Source organism: Pristis pectinata, chromosome 4, assembly GCF_009764475.1.
Source record: "Pristis pectinata isolate sPriPec2 chromosome 4, sPriPec2.1.pri, whole genome shotgun sequence".
Classification (NCBI taxonomy): Eukaryota; Metazoa; Chordata; class Chondrichthyes; order Rhinopristiformes; family Pristidae; genus Pristis; species Pristis pectinata.
Genome location: NC_067408.1, coordinates 95335556 through 95351301, shown reverse-complemented (window position 1 = coordinate 95351301; position 15746 = coordinate 95335556). Strand labels below are relative to the sequence as shown.

At 36.7% G+C, this 15746-nt stretch overlaps 1 protein-coding gene across 3 annotated transcripts in view; it reads right to left on the bottom strand.

Annotated features, from left to right (window-relative positions):
* Positions 1-1377: 1377 nt before the first annotated feature.
* The window catches only part of LOC127569059 (uncharacterized), a 31505-nt gene continuing 17136 nt past the window's right edge, over positions 1378-15746 (bottom strand). The window contains exons 5-11 of one of the 3 annotated variants that reach the window (XM_052013350.1): positions 14700-14761; positions 13494-13598; positions 11733-11823; positions 8126-9600; positions 5285-5342; positions 3918-3990; positions 1378-2028 (exon numbers count right to left, since the gene is read on the bottom strand). In XM_052013350.1, coding sequence (XP_051869310.1) covers positions 1983-2028; positions 3918-3990; positions 5285-5342; positions 8126-9600; positions 11733-11823; positions 13494-13598; positions 14700-14761 — 1910 coding nt within the window. In that variant the 3' untranslated portion in view covers positions 1378-1982. Of the gene's footprint in view, positions 2029-3415; positions 3461-3917; positions 3991-5284; positions 5343-8125; positions 9601-11732; positions 11824-13493; positions 13599-14699; positions 14762-15746 lie in introns of those variants that run through there. The other 2 variants (XM_052013352.1, XM_052013351.1) reach the window with 2 other exon arrangements.

The window sequence follows — 15746 nt, the reverse complement described above, 5'->3', positions numbered from 1 at the left end:
ATTAGTAAGTCTGCAGATGACACCAACATTGTTTCTATACTGTACAACTCTGTCTCTACAAGCATCACCCTGCACTTACATAAATAGGGCCTTGTACTTCTGATGGGTAGGGACTGCAACGATAAACTTTACATTATGGCGACCCACTTTCGACACAGGCGAACCGGCTCGGAAAACAGCGCACGCGTCGGCAGAGAGGCCGGCTACAAAATGGCACTGGGCCTTCTTCTTCACCAGCGAGGGGAGAAAGCCCGCGCGCGGGAAGAGGTTTTTGTGATGCACCTCTGACGTCATTGCCGCCCAGAGAGGGCGGGAACTGGACTGCTTAAAGCCAGCGCAGCAAAGTTCTGAATAAACCAGTCTTGAGTGCAACCTACAGACTGCGTGTCATTATTTCTAGCTCAGTGCGTAGCCCATTGCTACAACATTTCTGTATTTCAAATTTACTTTGTAAGGCAAAATGCCTGTGGAAATATTAGCATAAAATAAATATTTACAGTATATCCATATATGCTTGCTGCTTACCAATTGAATTATGCACTTTCAGCACTTTTCTTGATGAGGATACAACTCAATAAAAAGTCATCCAACTCTACGAAAGAGACTAGTATATAGCTGTATATTTTCTAAAGAAAGTTTCATACAGCAATATATTGAGGCAGCTTTCTTTTAGACTGAAACTACATTGCAGTGAAACAAAAAACTTTGGTTAAGTCACACTTAGAGTATTGTGTGCAATTCTAGTTGCCCCATTAAGGATGTGAAGGCTTTGGAAAGGGTGCAGAAGAAGTTTACCAAGATGCTGCTTGGATTATTTAAGGATGAGCTACAAGGAGAGGTTGAACAATCTTGTTTTTTTTCTCCAGGCCATCAGAGGCTGAGGGGAGACCTGATAGAAGTTTATAAAATTATGAGAGGCATAGATAGGGTACACAGTCAGAATCTGCCTCCCCCCCCCCCGCGAGGGTAGAAATGTCAAGTACGAATGGACATATATTTAAAGTGAGAGGGGGAAACTTTAAAGATATGGTGGCAAGCTTTTTTGTTAAACACGGTAGTTGGTACCTGGAACATGCTACCAGGGATAGTGGTAGAAGCAGATACGAGAGTGATGTTTAAGAGACTGTTGGATAGGCACATGAATATGCAGGGATGGAGGGATATAGAAATGATTTAGTTTAATTTGGCATCGTGTTTAGCACAGACATCATGGGCTGAAGGGCCTGTTCCTGTGCTTTACTGTTCTATGCTAAGCTCTATGCATTTTTCTATAAGTGCCACTCATATCATGAAAAGATGGCAAAATATCTCTGGATGAGATTTGTTCCACTTTTGCTTCATGATCAAATTGGGCCTGGACATCACAACTGTTATCCACAAGTTTAATATTTGGGCAAAGATATTTATGCACTCATTAAACACATGATATTTTAATAATTCAGTAGAAAGGCAACTCAATGTACCAACAATATACAGTCAAAGAAACAATTGCATAAAATTCATGTTATCAATATAAAACTTAACTAAAATGGGGAGATTTTAATAAGTAATATTACCAATATAGTGAAATACAAATGGAATTGCAATATTAAAACATTGTCATACTAAGTTAGAGAAAATGGGTTGGTAAATCATTTTATACTCCAAATATGCTGTCCAGATTTTGTAATAACATTGTTTATACTTTTCTAGTACTAAGGCTGAAGGTTTAAAAAATTGCATCACTGAGCAGCATTCATATTCATTAAATGGTAAAGACAAATAATTGCTGTTTGGCTGGTTATCTGCCCCATAAATTTTGCATCTCTCCTGCTGTTTAAATTACACTGTACCACACTTCCAGAGAGGAAAGAGAATGAAATAGCTTTTTCAAGATTAATTTAGAATAGTGGAGAACACTGTTAGATAACACAGGCAGATACACATTTTAAAATAGGTTTAGGGTACATTGCAGAGTTTCTGCTTCATGAAGTCACAGTAGTTCATACTGGCGAGTTCATTTTGTTATAGTCCAGTTTTCTAGATACTCTGTTAAGAGGAGAAAATAAAGGGAATTATTTTTAAATAATACCTGACAAACATTTGAGCATTTTGTTAGGGAAACACAGTCACCCACTTAAATTCAGTCATTTTTAAACTTCCACTTTGCTGCTATTGACAGTGATTTGTTTAAATCATTAAAGAATACATTTTAATGGAAAGCCAAATGAATAAGTACTTGAAAAACAAAAATCTTCAATGCTTGAAATGAAATAAAAACAGAAAATGCTGGAAATACTCGAGGTCAGGCAACATCAAATGGAAAAGAAAGAAGAGTTGACACTTCAGGTCAATGATCTTTCAATAGAAAGGTGAGAAAACAAGTATGTTTGAAGTTACAGATAGGGAGAATTGTGGAGAGAACAAAGGGAATGTCGACAAAAAGGAGAGATGCAACACCCGTTGATTTACCTCTTCTCACCATCCATGGACCCAACTGTCTTTCAGATAAAGCAGCAAATGATTTGCATCTCTTCAACTTAATGTGTTACACCCCACGATCATGATGTGGCAGTGTCTCCACTGGAGAAACCAGAGGTGGATTGGGTGATCACTTCGCGAAATATCTCTGTTCAGTCCACAAGAGTGACCCTGAGCTTATGTCTGTAATTTAATACTCAATCCCACTCTGACTTCTGATTGCAACTTCCTATACTGTTCCAATGAAGCCCACAAGTCTGGGGAAAGCACCTCATTTTCCATTCCAGTATGTTGAAATGCTAGGAGCTCAATTTCAAATACCTGCCATTTACTGTTTGTATAAGTAGTCAGTTGATGCAAGATCTTCCACCTGTAACATTAACTCAGTTTTTCTCTGCCACAGATGTTACTTAATCTGAGTATTTCCAGCATTCTCTTATTTCTTGCTTCCAGCAAATGCTATTCTGCATTTCACAGCCTCTGGACAATTCCAACCCCCCTACCATTTCATTCATACTTCTTCCCCCAATTTGATCAGCTATGATTAATAAGCATTCACGCCAACATCACAAACAGCACACGTCACCTGAACAATCTTAGTCGCTACAATATCACAGAAATTCCTTTCTTCGTCTCTACCCCTTCCCTTCTTTGCTATTTAATCTACTCCTGCTTTCTCACTTTTCCAGTTCTAATGAAAAGGTGTCTACCTGAAAGGTTAATTTTGTTTTTTTCTGCACAGATATTACCTGATCTACTGAGTATTTCCAGCATTTTCTGCTTTTATTTGAATCAAGAATGTGCTGTGCTAAAACTCAGCAAATAGTCTGTGTAAACGACAGGCAAACATGCAAATCCAATTACACATACAGTAGTGCAGTTTGCTGCTCTTACCTTCACAGTTTCAACTAATAGGTAGAAAAGTAATTGAATTTTTTTTTAAAAAAGCTGGCATAAAAACTGCAATATCACATTTCATCATCACCCCAAGATATACACCCTGTGAGAGATCAACACAACAATAATGCATTCAGCATGTTATTTATTGAAGCATACCTGAGAAATATTCACAATTTTCTGTTTTCAACTTTATTACAATTAAATTTAATTAGTATCCAACCCCTTTAAGGGAACAAAAGAATGAAAAAAGGACCTGGTTTGTTATTGAGGCAATTGCACTATTGCATTTTTGCTAAAACCTTGCATCTTGTCAAAAATAAACAGCTTCACTTGATAAAGAACAGTATGGACACATGGCAGAAGCAAGCTTGTACAATAATATCTTGATTAAATTAAAATCCAGTGACAGCATTGTGATGCATATGACGTCATAAATGCAAGAAAACAACTTCTTTCAGACGTCAAGGTTCAAAATTATATGTCTTTTTTTAAAAAAACTAATTTCTTCAGAGATAGCAGGGCATTTACAACATACAATAAAACTAATACCTGCATACCTGTTTCGAAGTCTGGGCGATAAACACAAGCTCACAGTGTTTCCAGAGCTATTTATTACAGGTAAAACAGTAGCTGAAAATAAATAAAAAAAAGATCAATTTTCCAACTAAAACAGCTAACTGCAAAAAAAAATCAAACAGCATAAGGAACTTTCATTCTAGAACCACGGATGAGTGTTACTTACAATTACCTCAGACAGAAAAGTTTACAAACTTGATTGGCAATTTAGGATGCATCAATTTTTCTACCACTAGATTTAATTAATTGCTCTTGATTGCTTTTATCTCATATTTCCATCCAGAAGTACATTTTCCCAATGATAAACTAGAATTCAAGGTCTAGAGTTGTTAGGCAAATTCTGCTAGATCTATCCTTTACTAATTCTTGGGTTAAATGAATGTAGGAACCAATTGATACTTAGAAATACAGCTAGCCAAAAAGATTTATTGTATTTTCTCCTGAAAGTTTTAGGTTTGATACATAAATCAATCTGAAGATATTTAAATCAAACTACTGACATTGTAGCTGCTGCACAACTTTGATGAGTTATTGAGTAAACTCAGAGCTCAACCCAGAATCAAATACAAGTGAACCCCATGTAATGGCTGTTTGGGTATTAGAAATTCACCCTTACAGAATTTACAAATCACTACAAAATTTTGAGATATGGAATTTGTGAAAGTAAAAAAGTTAACACAAAATTATTTCTTTCAACTTGCATTTCTTGATGCATGCACAAATATCTCGGCTTCACATTATGGGAAATTGTGATACAGACCATCTTATAAGAATGCAACCCCATGGTAATGTGGGGGTTACCAAAATACAAAAAAAATGCCTGGAAGAGATGGTCTTCCTGCTTATTCTGAAGATCATTTACACTAAAGGGAAAAACATTATCACCAAATGAAGTAAATACTTGGGATTGATAGCAGAAGTACTGATACCATCAGTGAGATAACTCAAGAGGCAGTTTGCTGGTTGCAGAGGTAGAGCAAATGCAGGCACGTTTGAATGTGAGTCAAAGACTCAAATTCTGACATTGTGACAAGTAAATGGGAGGACTGGAGTAGCAATGCAGGGTTTAAATATGGAATTGAAAAAAAATTCTACACAAGATATAAATACATGATTGCCATTTACTGAAAGTCAACTGTCATTTTTGTATCCTGTGATCAAGGTAATTTCATAACTTTACTGGTTTCAGGAATATATTTATACCACAACACAACAAACACTGTAAAGCGGTTTCTACCTCTCAACAATATACCACAATATTTCACCACAACTTCATATGTGCAAAGCAATTCCATTAAGTGGACAGAAATTAACCACAAAGAGCTGGCCTGTCAAATTTGATACATACCAGAATTAGCGTACAGTCTATTATCTTCATTTTTAATAAACACATCAGCAGCAATTTTCTGGAGAATGCAAAAAGTGAAACATTGTAAACAGAATTGAACAAGACATCTCCAATGTTACAATGTGCATTATCAGTTGCAACATTGATAGAACATAGGCCAATCCACCAGTGCTTTTGAAAAGCAAAACAGTGAGGAAGCACACTATGGCTCAATCTCAGAATCCTTGATTTAAAGAAAAACTTAAGAAACTAGCTTTATACAGTATGCATATGGAGGTATATTGAAAACAAACTTAACATCTGCACTTTAAAGATATTAACCACCTAAAATAAGCTTTGCAAGTAAATAATTCATTTAACTCCATACTACATCCCTTTCAGAAAGGATGTGTTAGTTGGTCCAAGATAAACCATGGGCATCAATAGTTTTTGATTTCAGGAAAGGAAATGAGACAGAGACACAGAAGTTCTCCTACCCCCCTCCCCCCCAAACAGATAAGAATCTTAAAGACACACAAGAAAGACCCCAATTCCTTCTGCAGCGTATTGTAATAGAACTAAATTCAATGGGCTAACCTCCATATTCAGTGCACCACCCCCAATTTCAACTACTTCTATTGTGATACCACCATCAGGCAGACCTTCCACTCTTTCAGAATTCCAAAGGGATTTGCCACAATGGCACTCTTCCATCTCCCAAATACCCATTCCTCTTCCCACTGCACTCTCCATTGCCCATCATAGATGGAATCAACTTTGTTTTAAAAAAAAGTTGAAGCAGCAATTCACTTGAACTTGTTCCTATTTAACATATCGCAATTGGTGCTCGCAATGTGATCTCCACCATATTGAAAACAGACACAGATTGGGTGACCATTTTGCAGAAAACCAAGTGCACAAGAGTGACCCTTGGCTTCTAGTAGCTTGACAAAATTCAAGGAACTGCATCTCATTCTCTAACTTGGCACACTTCAGCCCTCAGGAGTTAACATTAAATTCAACAACTTTCAGAGAAGCAGCCTTTCAGGTTTGTTTCAGAACCGCCTGACCTGACTATTTCCAGCGTTCTCTCATTTCAGATGTCTGACAATTTAAACTAGTTTCCCTTTGTTTAAAGGTGCTTTTCATACAAAAAAGTGTTTTTCATACCAGATCAGAACACAAAGTTAATCTGTGCCAACTCTTCATTCAAAAAGGTCACGATATTTTACTCTGGCAATATAGCGGTCTCAACAAAATACCATCAGCAAACCTTATTACTCTCAGCCGAGGACAATCTAAGACTGTGGGGCTTGAGAAAAGCCTCAACTGCACTCTCAATTCAGCCACAGTTTCCATCAGAGATCTATTCCGATTTCCCATGGACAGCTGATGGTGAGAGTTCTGGAATAATCCACCATGACATCAAACTGGGAAATGCACTTGTAGAAGCCAAGTCCCCAGTCCCTGATCATTTCACTCATTGCAACATTATTTGACAATGCACCTTGATACTGGCAGTATGCTTGCTGAGGGCTGGGCGGTCAACAAATTACAAGGTGCCTTTTTGTGACATCCACATCTACAACTCTGCACATTTAATTGAGTGTTCAGTGATGCCTACGCTTACCAACCCCATGGATGCAGCAACTGTGTGTGGATATGTCCCAATGCTCAGCAAGAGCTCCCTTGGCTTTGTGGTTAATGGAGCTCTAGGTAGCCATCTTAAGGACATCCAATATTACCAGCTACCCAATCTGCAATCTCCCAGCAAAAGCCAGAACCTAAATGCCAAGTAAATCTTCAAGAGTCACATAACCAAGCATTTAATCAACATGTGTTTAGATTCAATGAACACATTTTGTACAACTAAATTACAAATTTGACAGACATCTATTAGTGCTAAAACAAAAAAAAAATCCTCAGCTGAGATTTTAAAGAACTTTGAAGTGATCTGCAGCTTGGATAATGATGGTCCAAATGGCCTTTTAAGTGCACATTGTGGTAGCAATACATTCATGGTTGAATAAGTTCCTCATTTAAGCTACTGCAGCTTGTGAAGGGATGCTCTTAATTCACCACCTTGGTCAGTCCAGTTCCAGTAGTTATCGGTGTTCAACAGCAATACTAAAACATGGGTTCCAAACTGCAGGTCAAGCTCATGCTCCTCTTTCACTGTTCAAGTGAAGCTTACAAAGCTGTCTGGGAACTATGACAACCTGCACTTAATGAAGGGAAAACCTGGTAAACCACATTACAATCATACCTAAACAGTCAATTGACACCAATTTCTTCAGTGATGATGCATTCAGCACAAAGCTATTTTGTTATCTCACGGAGGCTATTGCTCATCTTAAACATTCATATTCTGATGGAGAAAATGTTAAGGGAAATATTGCATAACAGATTGCAATTTTAGATACAAAAATAGCAAAAGACTTTAGTCGTAAGTTCAAGACCATCCAGGACCAAAGCAGCCTGATAGACTGGCACCCAACCCTGCCCACCCACTGCCCCCCCCCCCCCCCCCAACCACCTTAAATGTTCATTCCCTTGATCACCAGTACATACCTACAAAATGCACTGGAATTATTCATCCAGGCTACCCCAACAGCATCTCCCAAACCAACCAGCTCTACCAAGGAGGAGATAGAATGCTATCACACAAAGGTCTGAGGGCTGGTAGTTTTGGCCATGCTGTTCAAAATATAATCCAAATTCAGAAATGACAAAAAGCTAATTGTAGGCACTCCATCCAGATATAGCTTTCAAGTTATGTCAATGATTACACTTTATTAAAATGCATTACATGTTGATGAAACCACAAATGTACATTTTTAAATACATCACTTTGGCCATCACCTCTCTATCTTGCTTGCTTCTTGGAGAATGAAATCCACTTCTCTGTGTGCAATGGTAATCCTGTTTTTGTAATATGGTGTTCAGCACCAGCACTTCCTGACTATTCTGATTTGAGCTCGAAGACTCTGAGAAGGAACGGAACTTCTTCAGTGGCAATCGTGAAGTTTCCCTTGCTTGATCAATACAAGCAGCCCGTTTCCTTGATAACTGGGAAGGTGAGCATGTAATAGAGCTCACTGATGTTCTCTCTCTTCTGGGGATGGAATGGACATTTAATACACTGGGATGGGCCACTGTAGCCGAAAGGGAGAATTCATTCCGAACCAAGCTTTGATACACCGTTTCAAATGCATCCATTTCTTTTACTTTAGTTTTTAATAGGCTCTGTACAGAATGGAACTTGGCTGGAACAGAAGCAGAGGAAAAGGAATGCCTCCGTTTATACCCTTCATTACTGTAGGAATTGTTAGCCGAGCACAAAAGCCTTCCAAATGGTGATCTGCTGCAATTTGCCACTACATCTGGTTGTGTAATTGTACTGTTGTTCAGTGGACACTGTTCTGCATTTTGCAGATGACTAACAATGATTCTTGAGCTTGCCAATTCCACCATTGCCATGTTGGATTTTAAGCTCAATGATTTTAAGCTGCCAGAGTTAGTCAAAGCATGCAGTTTGGGCAAAGTTGACCCATTCAAAGGTGATACATTATGAACTGAAATTTTCCTTGTTTTGCAGCAATTTGCAACTGCAATTGGAGTTTGTGGGTTGCAAGGGCTTAATGGTAGTGGCTGGCAGAAAGATGAATCATCGTACAAATTTCCAAATTTGGAACACTCAGTTTCAGATGTTGAATTTGTTTGTAGCACAGTCCTAGAAGGTGCATTAGCAGTGAGGGTAAACTCTCCTTCCAGATTTTCCTGTGCGGTTTTGTAACTTGGAGAAATTGCTTTGTCCTGCACTTGTTTGGTTCCAGCACAGGCCTTTAATTTCATAGAATGATATTTTAGCTTCTTTAATTTCTGAGCATCCTTCCTGACTTTGATCTTTATTCCATTTTGAGTTGTGTTTGTCTTTGATTTGCAAACATTGAACTGGAGACGTCGATAATGTTTTATTAACCTTGATGCAGCCTCTGTCTTGTAAGTGCGATCAAGCAAGTCACTCATTGAGGCTACCATACTTGGATAAATATCAATAAGTGTTGTATCACTTAAACCAGAAGAATCGTCATGACTTTTCATTGAAGTTTGATTGCTACAAGTAGATGCAGTTTCTCCCAAATTCATTCCATCACATCCACTGTCGTCAAACTTGTGCCAATAAACTTCTGTGCTACTAGGTACGCAAAGTGGCTTCACCAATATTTGGCTGGAGGATAATGCTACTATATTTGAATTATTTTTATCATCATGATGAAGTTTTGAAGAATGATTTAATTCTTTGGAGGTTATATCCTGAAAGCCATCACTGCAGTCTAGGAGATAAAGAAATTAATGACTTAAGATACTGAGTTTAATAGAGAATATTAATAACAGTAGGTAACATTAAAAACATTAGGTAAAACTGAACAATCTAGTAGAAACAATAATTAACACACTAGGAATACAAACGTCTTCATTGACAAAACAAATAGAAGTAATTTAGTTGGAACCCAATCCAAGTTCAACAAATGATTTGAATGCACTGTAAAATGAGCAGAATATTAATCTTAATAGATTTCATGTGTAAAGACATTGAGAAAAAGCAGCATATTTACAGGCGACAGAAATTTGTTTCTTTTCTCAGCGTGCTAGGTAGCCTTGATAAATAGAAAACTAATCTTCAACGACCTGGATGTGCAAGGTATTGAAAAAGCACATGAAAACATTTGGGAGCCCTCAGAACCAAAACAGAATTAGAATGAGTAGGTAGAAAAAAAACTCCGAATTGGTGTATGCTGGATAAAGAGATAGATCAATTCATGATGAGTACAACAGAATCTGATGTGGAAGAATTCATATTTTTTATGAAGTGGACCAAGTGGCAGATGCTATTCAGAATGAATATCTAAAATAACCAGTTAGAGCACAGGACCACAAGTAAATGGGCAAACATCTTATGATCCCTTATTTTGATAATGGCCCCTTTTCTAGTCATTCCAACCAATATCACCCCTGCAGCTATCCTATTAACTCAGTAAGAATTTTGTATGTTTCAATTAAATCGCTTCTCATTCTTCCAAACTCGAGAGCACAGGCCAGTCTGTTCAATCTCATATGTCAAACGCACCATCCCAGGAAAAAACGTGCTGAACATGAAAATGTTTCTCATATCAAAGTTACTGGCACAAGGGAACTGTGGTACTCATTGAAAATTATGCACACTCTACAAAGCTGTTCTAGCCATATTTTTTTCTCTCCATCACTACTACTACTCAAACACATTAAGGGGTTATTTATGGGACTTTGCTTTCTATAAACTGGCTGCTGTAGGTGCCTACATAACAACTACACTGCAAAAATAGTTGAAATAATATGGAGAAGTTTAAGGCAGTGATAGCCTCATTTTTAAGCCATTTGGAAAACTGTCATGATTAATCTCTTTCTTAGAAGAAATTCAACAATTCATCCAAACACTTCTCTTTTAAAAATTTATCTTGAAAATTTTCAGTGCAGAAGGAATTACTGTCAGATAAATCACAACTTGGGCAAAATAGTGCAGTTAATGCTGCTGCCTCATAGCTCCAAGGGCCTGGGATCAATGGAATTCACTCTGTGCCCGTGTGGATTTCATCCCTGTTTGACATTAACCTACATTAATTACCCCTTAGTGTAGTAACGGCAAAAAGAATCCAAAGGGAGTCAATGGGCATATGAGAGAGATAATATGTTGCAGAAATACAGGGAAATGAGGAGAGGAAGAATGGGATTAACTGGGTTGCTCCTCCTCGAGCTGGCATGAACCAATTGGGCCAAACTGCCTCCTTCTGCATTGTCGTAAGTGTAAATACATTTCCAACAGAAAGGAATAGTCCTTGCTATAGAACCAGAGGTGGTCATTTCTTTTCAGTTAGATGCAGCCTGGAAAGAAAAGGATCTAAAATGATCTTCCTAAAATGCACTTTAATGCCAGTATCAAAATTGAGAGAAGCTCAATGTGATTGCTACTCAGCACGTTTCCATAGTGTCTGAAATAAAACTGCTTTACACCCAATCTCTTTAAAGTGATTATTTTTCAGCGCAGCTTTAAAGAACGTGGAAGTTACTATTCATTTCAATCCACAAGGGGGCCCTTTATCATGCACTCATTTTTAATTACATAGTGTGCAGTACAATTCATTTGAATGCATAATACTCAAACCACTTGTGGGACTGTTCAGCACCCTGAAATAATCCAAAGCACAACCATACACTATATTTTTTAAAATGCATGCAAGGTTTCTTTTTGTACAAGCATCAATGCCAAAAGTATTGAATTTATTTCACCTCTGAAAATTAGATTACTTAGAAATAGAACCAAATAAAAAAAAATTACAATAGAAATATTACACTTATAACACTGAAGAAAATCCAATGTGTGATTACAATTCTTGGTATCAGTGACACACTTAGCATAACACATCCATACCATGATAAATATCTGACAATCCAATTTTCAACTTTGATGTGGGTGTAAATGTGATCAATGGATTGTCTTTAGTCCTTCCGACGCATTCCACCTTTAAATAGATGTAATAGTTGAAAATATTTAGTACTTAATGGTTATGGCAAAAAAAATTACACAACTTTCCATGGATCAGTGGTCCCCAACAGTACAAGTTGGTATAACTTCATAAGAAACAGAACAGGTAGCCATTTTGTCCCTTGTGCCTGCTCCATTGTTCAAGAAGATCACAACTGACCTTTTACTCTCCCACCACTTTCCTGTATTAACCCCACAGTCCCCAATCTCCCCTAATATCCAAACACGGATAACTAGCCCCTTATTTTGAGAGAGCAAACCCCCGTTTCTTGACAATCCAGCCAGAGGAAACATCATCTCCATACCTAGTCTGTCAGGCCTTGCAAAAAGTTTGTGTTTTAATGGATTACATCTAATTTTTCTCAACTCTAGAGCCTAAATCAGTAAAAAAAAATCAGGTACCTTAATAGTGCAGCTCTCAAGGTGTATTTCAAGGCATTTTCATATCATTCTTACCACACTTGTTCCCAATATTGTGATAAGAATTACTTAAGATATATACAACTCTCCCCTCAAATATGCCTTTCTCATGAGAAAGCAACATACTTCTCAATGCTCTCCTATTAAAGCAGAATGGTAGAAAGAATCTTAGAGACTCAATTATGGAGGCCATTTATTTCTTATTCAGAGAGCAATCCAATTACTTCAATTCCCTGATTATTAGAACAAAAACTTCCAGGAATACTATATCCTTGAAGTATTTACTCAATTATAAATCAAAAGCCATAATTGAGTATTTCTTCCACCTTGCATTACCAAAATATTTTCTTCATCTCACCTCTGGCATTACTGTCAATCACAAATTCATTCTTTCTGATCAACAAATCTAAAATACCTTAATTTTAACAACTACTAGACCTCATCTTGGTCTTTTTGTTCCAAGAAGAATCCCAGTTTTTCCAGTCTGCTTGTCATGATCATTGTTGGAACCATTCTAGTAAATCTCATCTGTAACTGTCTCAATCCAAGGTTGATCATATTTACAATGAAAACACCAGAATATCCTCATTTTGTGAAAGCAAACCTTGAATTATTAAAAGGGGAAGGGAGTTTAAAAACAAAAAACATTTATTCAAATCCTAAAATGGAGACCCACCAAAATGATTAAAATTACTTTTCTGCCTGAAACTAAAGCTGTTAACTTACGATAAGAGCAAAAAAAGGAATTAGGTATTATTTTAAAACATGTAAAAGGTTGATAGTGGAAGTGGTGGTGACAGAATGCAAAACTATTTACAAAAATCACATGAATAAAGTTTTTTTTAAAAAAAGATGGACAAGGGATGATATTAACAAACTGTTTACTTTTAGAAATGGCAACACAGATCAGTTGTGTGGAATTGTCATTTTGGGCTGTAAACTTCAGTCATTCTCTTGTGAAAGTCAGATTGATTTATAGATTTTGAATAGTGGTCCTGTCACTAAAGTCTCAAAGACATAGAAGGGATTAAAGTGCTGTCAAGATTGAAATGCTGTAACAAGATAATAAATCAAAATGAATATAGCTTCTTAAAAAGTCATATTTACTCACAACTTCATAGATTTACAGTTAAATTTTAAACACAACTTGATTTTTCTCTTCATGCAATGTTTACTAATCGCGTACCTGGCATCACTCCCCAATGTACACACAAATACAACACTCACCACAACTTGACTTCCAAGATTTGAGTTGCTCGTAGCCAGCATGTCAACATCTATCTCATATTTATCACCCACATTCATGTCTCCCATGGAGATACTGGTTTGTAACTAGATTTAAAAAAAAGCAATATTGCCCATATAAACTTCGTTCTGATCTAAAATACTTCCATCAAGCACAATCACATTGTAAAGTGTACACAATAAGGCAATTAAGACAGATCTCAAGTAGAGACATAACTATATACTAAAAAAAATGAGTTTGTCTGTCAACATTTAAATTACTTGGTTGAATCTACTCAGTTTTTAAAATTGCAAAATTGGTATAATTCCATTGGTCGATATTAGGGCTTTCAGAATGAGCACCAGAGGTAAAGGAAACAAGTAACTAATTTGCTTCTTTCAACGCTTGTACTGCTTGATTCTCTTGAGGGAAACTGTTGAATTAACGTTAAGGACAATTTTCCATTGTATGCAAGACACTACTGATTTGGCTCAATGCAACAGTATGGCCCGAAAGTCAGAAGGTTATATTCTGTACATTTTCACTCTGGGCACACCTAAATGATCGTGCTTATGCTGGAGGGCACTGCATTATCAGAGTTGCTGCTTTTGGACACAATGGTTCTCCCAGTGTTCTGTCCACTTTTTAATCCCTCAATCAATATTAGTAAAACTGGTTTACTGATCATTATTACATTACCATTTGTAGGAGCCAGTTGTGTATGAAATGGAAGAGGTAATTTAAAAGCAAATTTGTCTTTTTGACCTTTCACCGAGTTGAAATACAACTCGATTTCTACGTGAAAAGCTCTAGATGGGTATTATGTACAAAGCTATCAGTGAAAAAACCAAGCTGTTTAAGTGCTGGGTCACCACTGGCCTTTTAATAGATAACAACCCCAAAATGTATGTTATACTTAGCACCAGAAATCAAAAACAAAGAACAGAGGAAAACACCACAAAGCACACTATATTGACACTAACTTGGGCTGTAAAATCACTTTACAGATGAATTTCTACTCAAGTTAAGCTACAGCAGAGATTAGGAGTTAACATTAATGTATTAACATGATTGAGAAAATAGGAACATAATATTTTACATGCACATACCACCGAGGACCATTTTTACACAGTTATGCATTTGACTTATTTAACAATTTTTAAAAAATGATATTTTATATGCAAGATATTTTAAGATAGTTACTGCACCTTAGATGCACTTTCAGTGAACTGTCCATCTTTCAAAACTTCAGTGGTATGATCCACTTGACCTTTTATTAAAAAGACCTTTTTAATTCTTTTGAATATATGCAAAATATAACAGCCTAAATTTGATATTTGTTTATTGCCTTACTACTGGGACATGCTGCCATGTCCTCCATGGCTTGATCAGATATTCAGTGAATATGACATTTTTTAATCCTAATTTAGATAGCGTGAGTGAGGAAAATAGGAAGCCAGTCAACAGGAAATATAGAAATTGTCTAATTTCATTAAAGTCGTGGTCATTGTCAAGTTCTCATTGACAAATGTTCACAGTGGCAGGGAATTCTGGAGGCTGGGAGGAGTGGGCGCATGCAAAAGATAGAGCAAACATTTCCCTGCAAAACTGCTAAAATCCTGAGCCAGCTAAGACACACTTAGCCAATCACAAAAAGCTTTCAAGCATTTCCAAATGTCTAAACTCAGGCTTTTCAGATGTTTAACATTCTTTCTGGGAAGATTACTGGAATTTATAGATGGAGAGCTTGCATGAGAATGAGCTAGGCAAACAAGCACTGTTCTCGGGAATCGAATCTAAAGCTTCAGCTTTTCAGCATAAACGAATGATATGGATAAATAAAAAGTACAATGCCCAAGTTTACAGGTTAAACTAAATTCAGAATTAAAGTGTTAAATGGATACAGGAAAGTTAAATAAAACTTAAAGAACATAACTATAAATGATAGAGATCAATGTTGAAAAATACAAGGTCAAGACAGTTTGGGAGATGAAATGAAGATTGAAATTCTAGTTTAATGAAAATGGCCCCTGGCTTTCCTCAATTTACATAAGGGATGCATTCTTGGAAAACATTTTCTTAAGCAAGCTTTTGTAAATTGAAACAGCTGGGCAAATTACATTTTGGGAATTTTGTACAAAGTATTCCAATGAAAGATTAGCTTCATAAATTGAAGACATGCTACAAAGAATCAACGGCATGATATCAAAAATTCATAAATTGAAATAGAGGAATATTTGAATATTACATCTCAC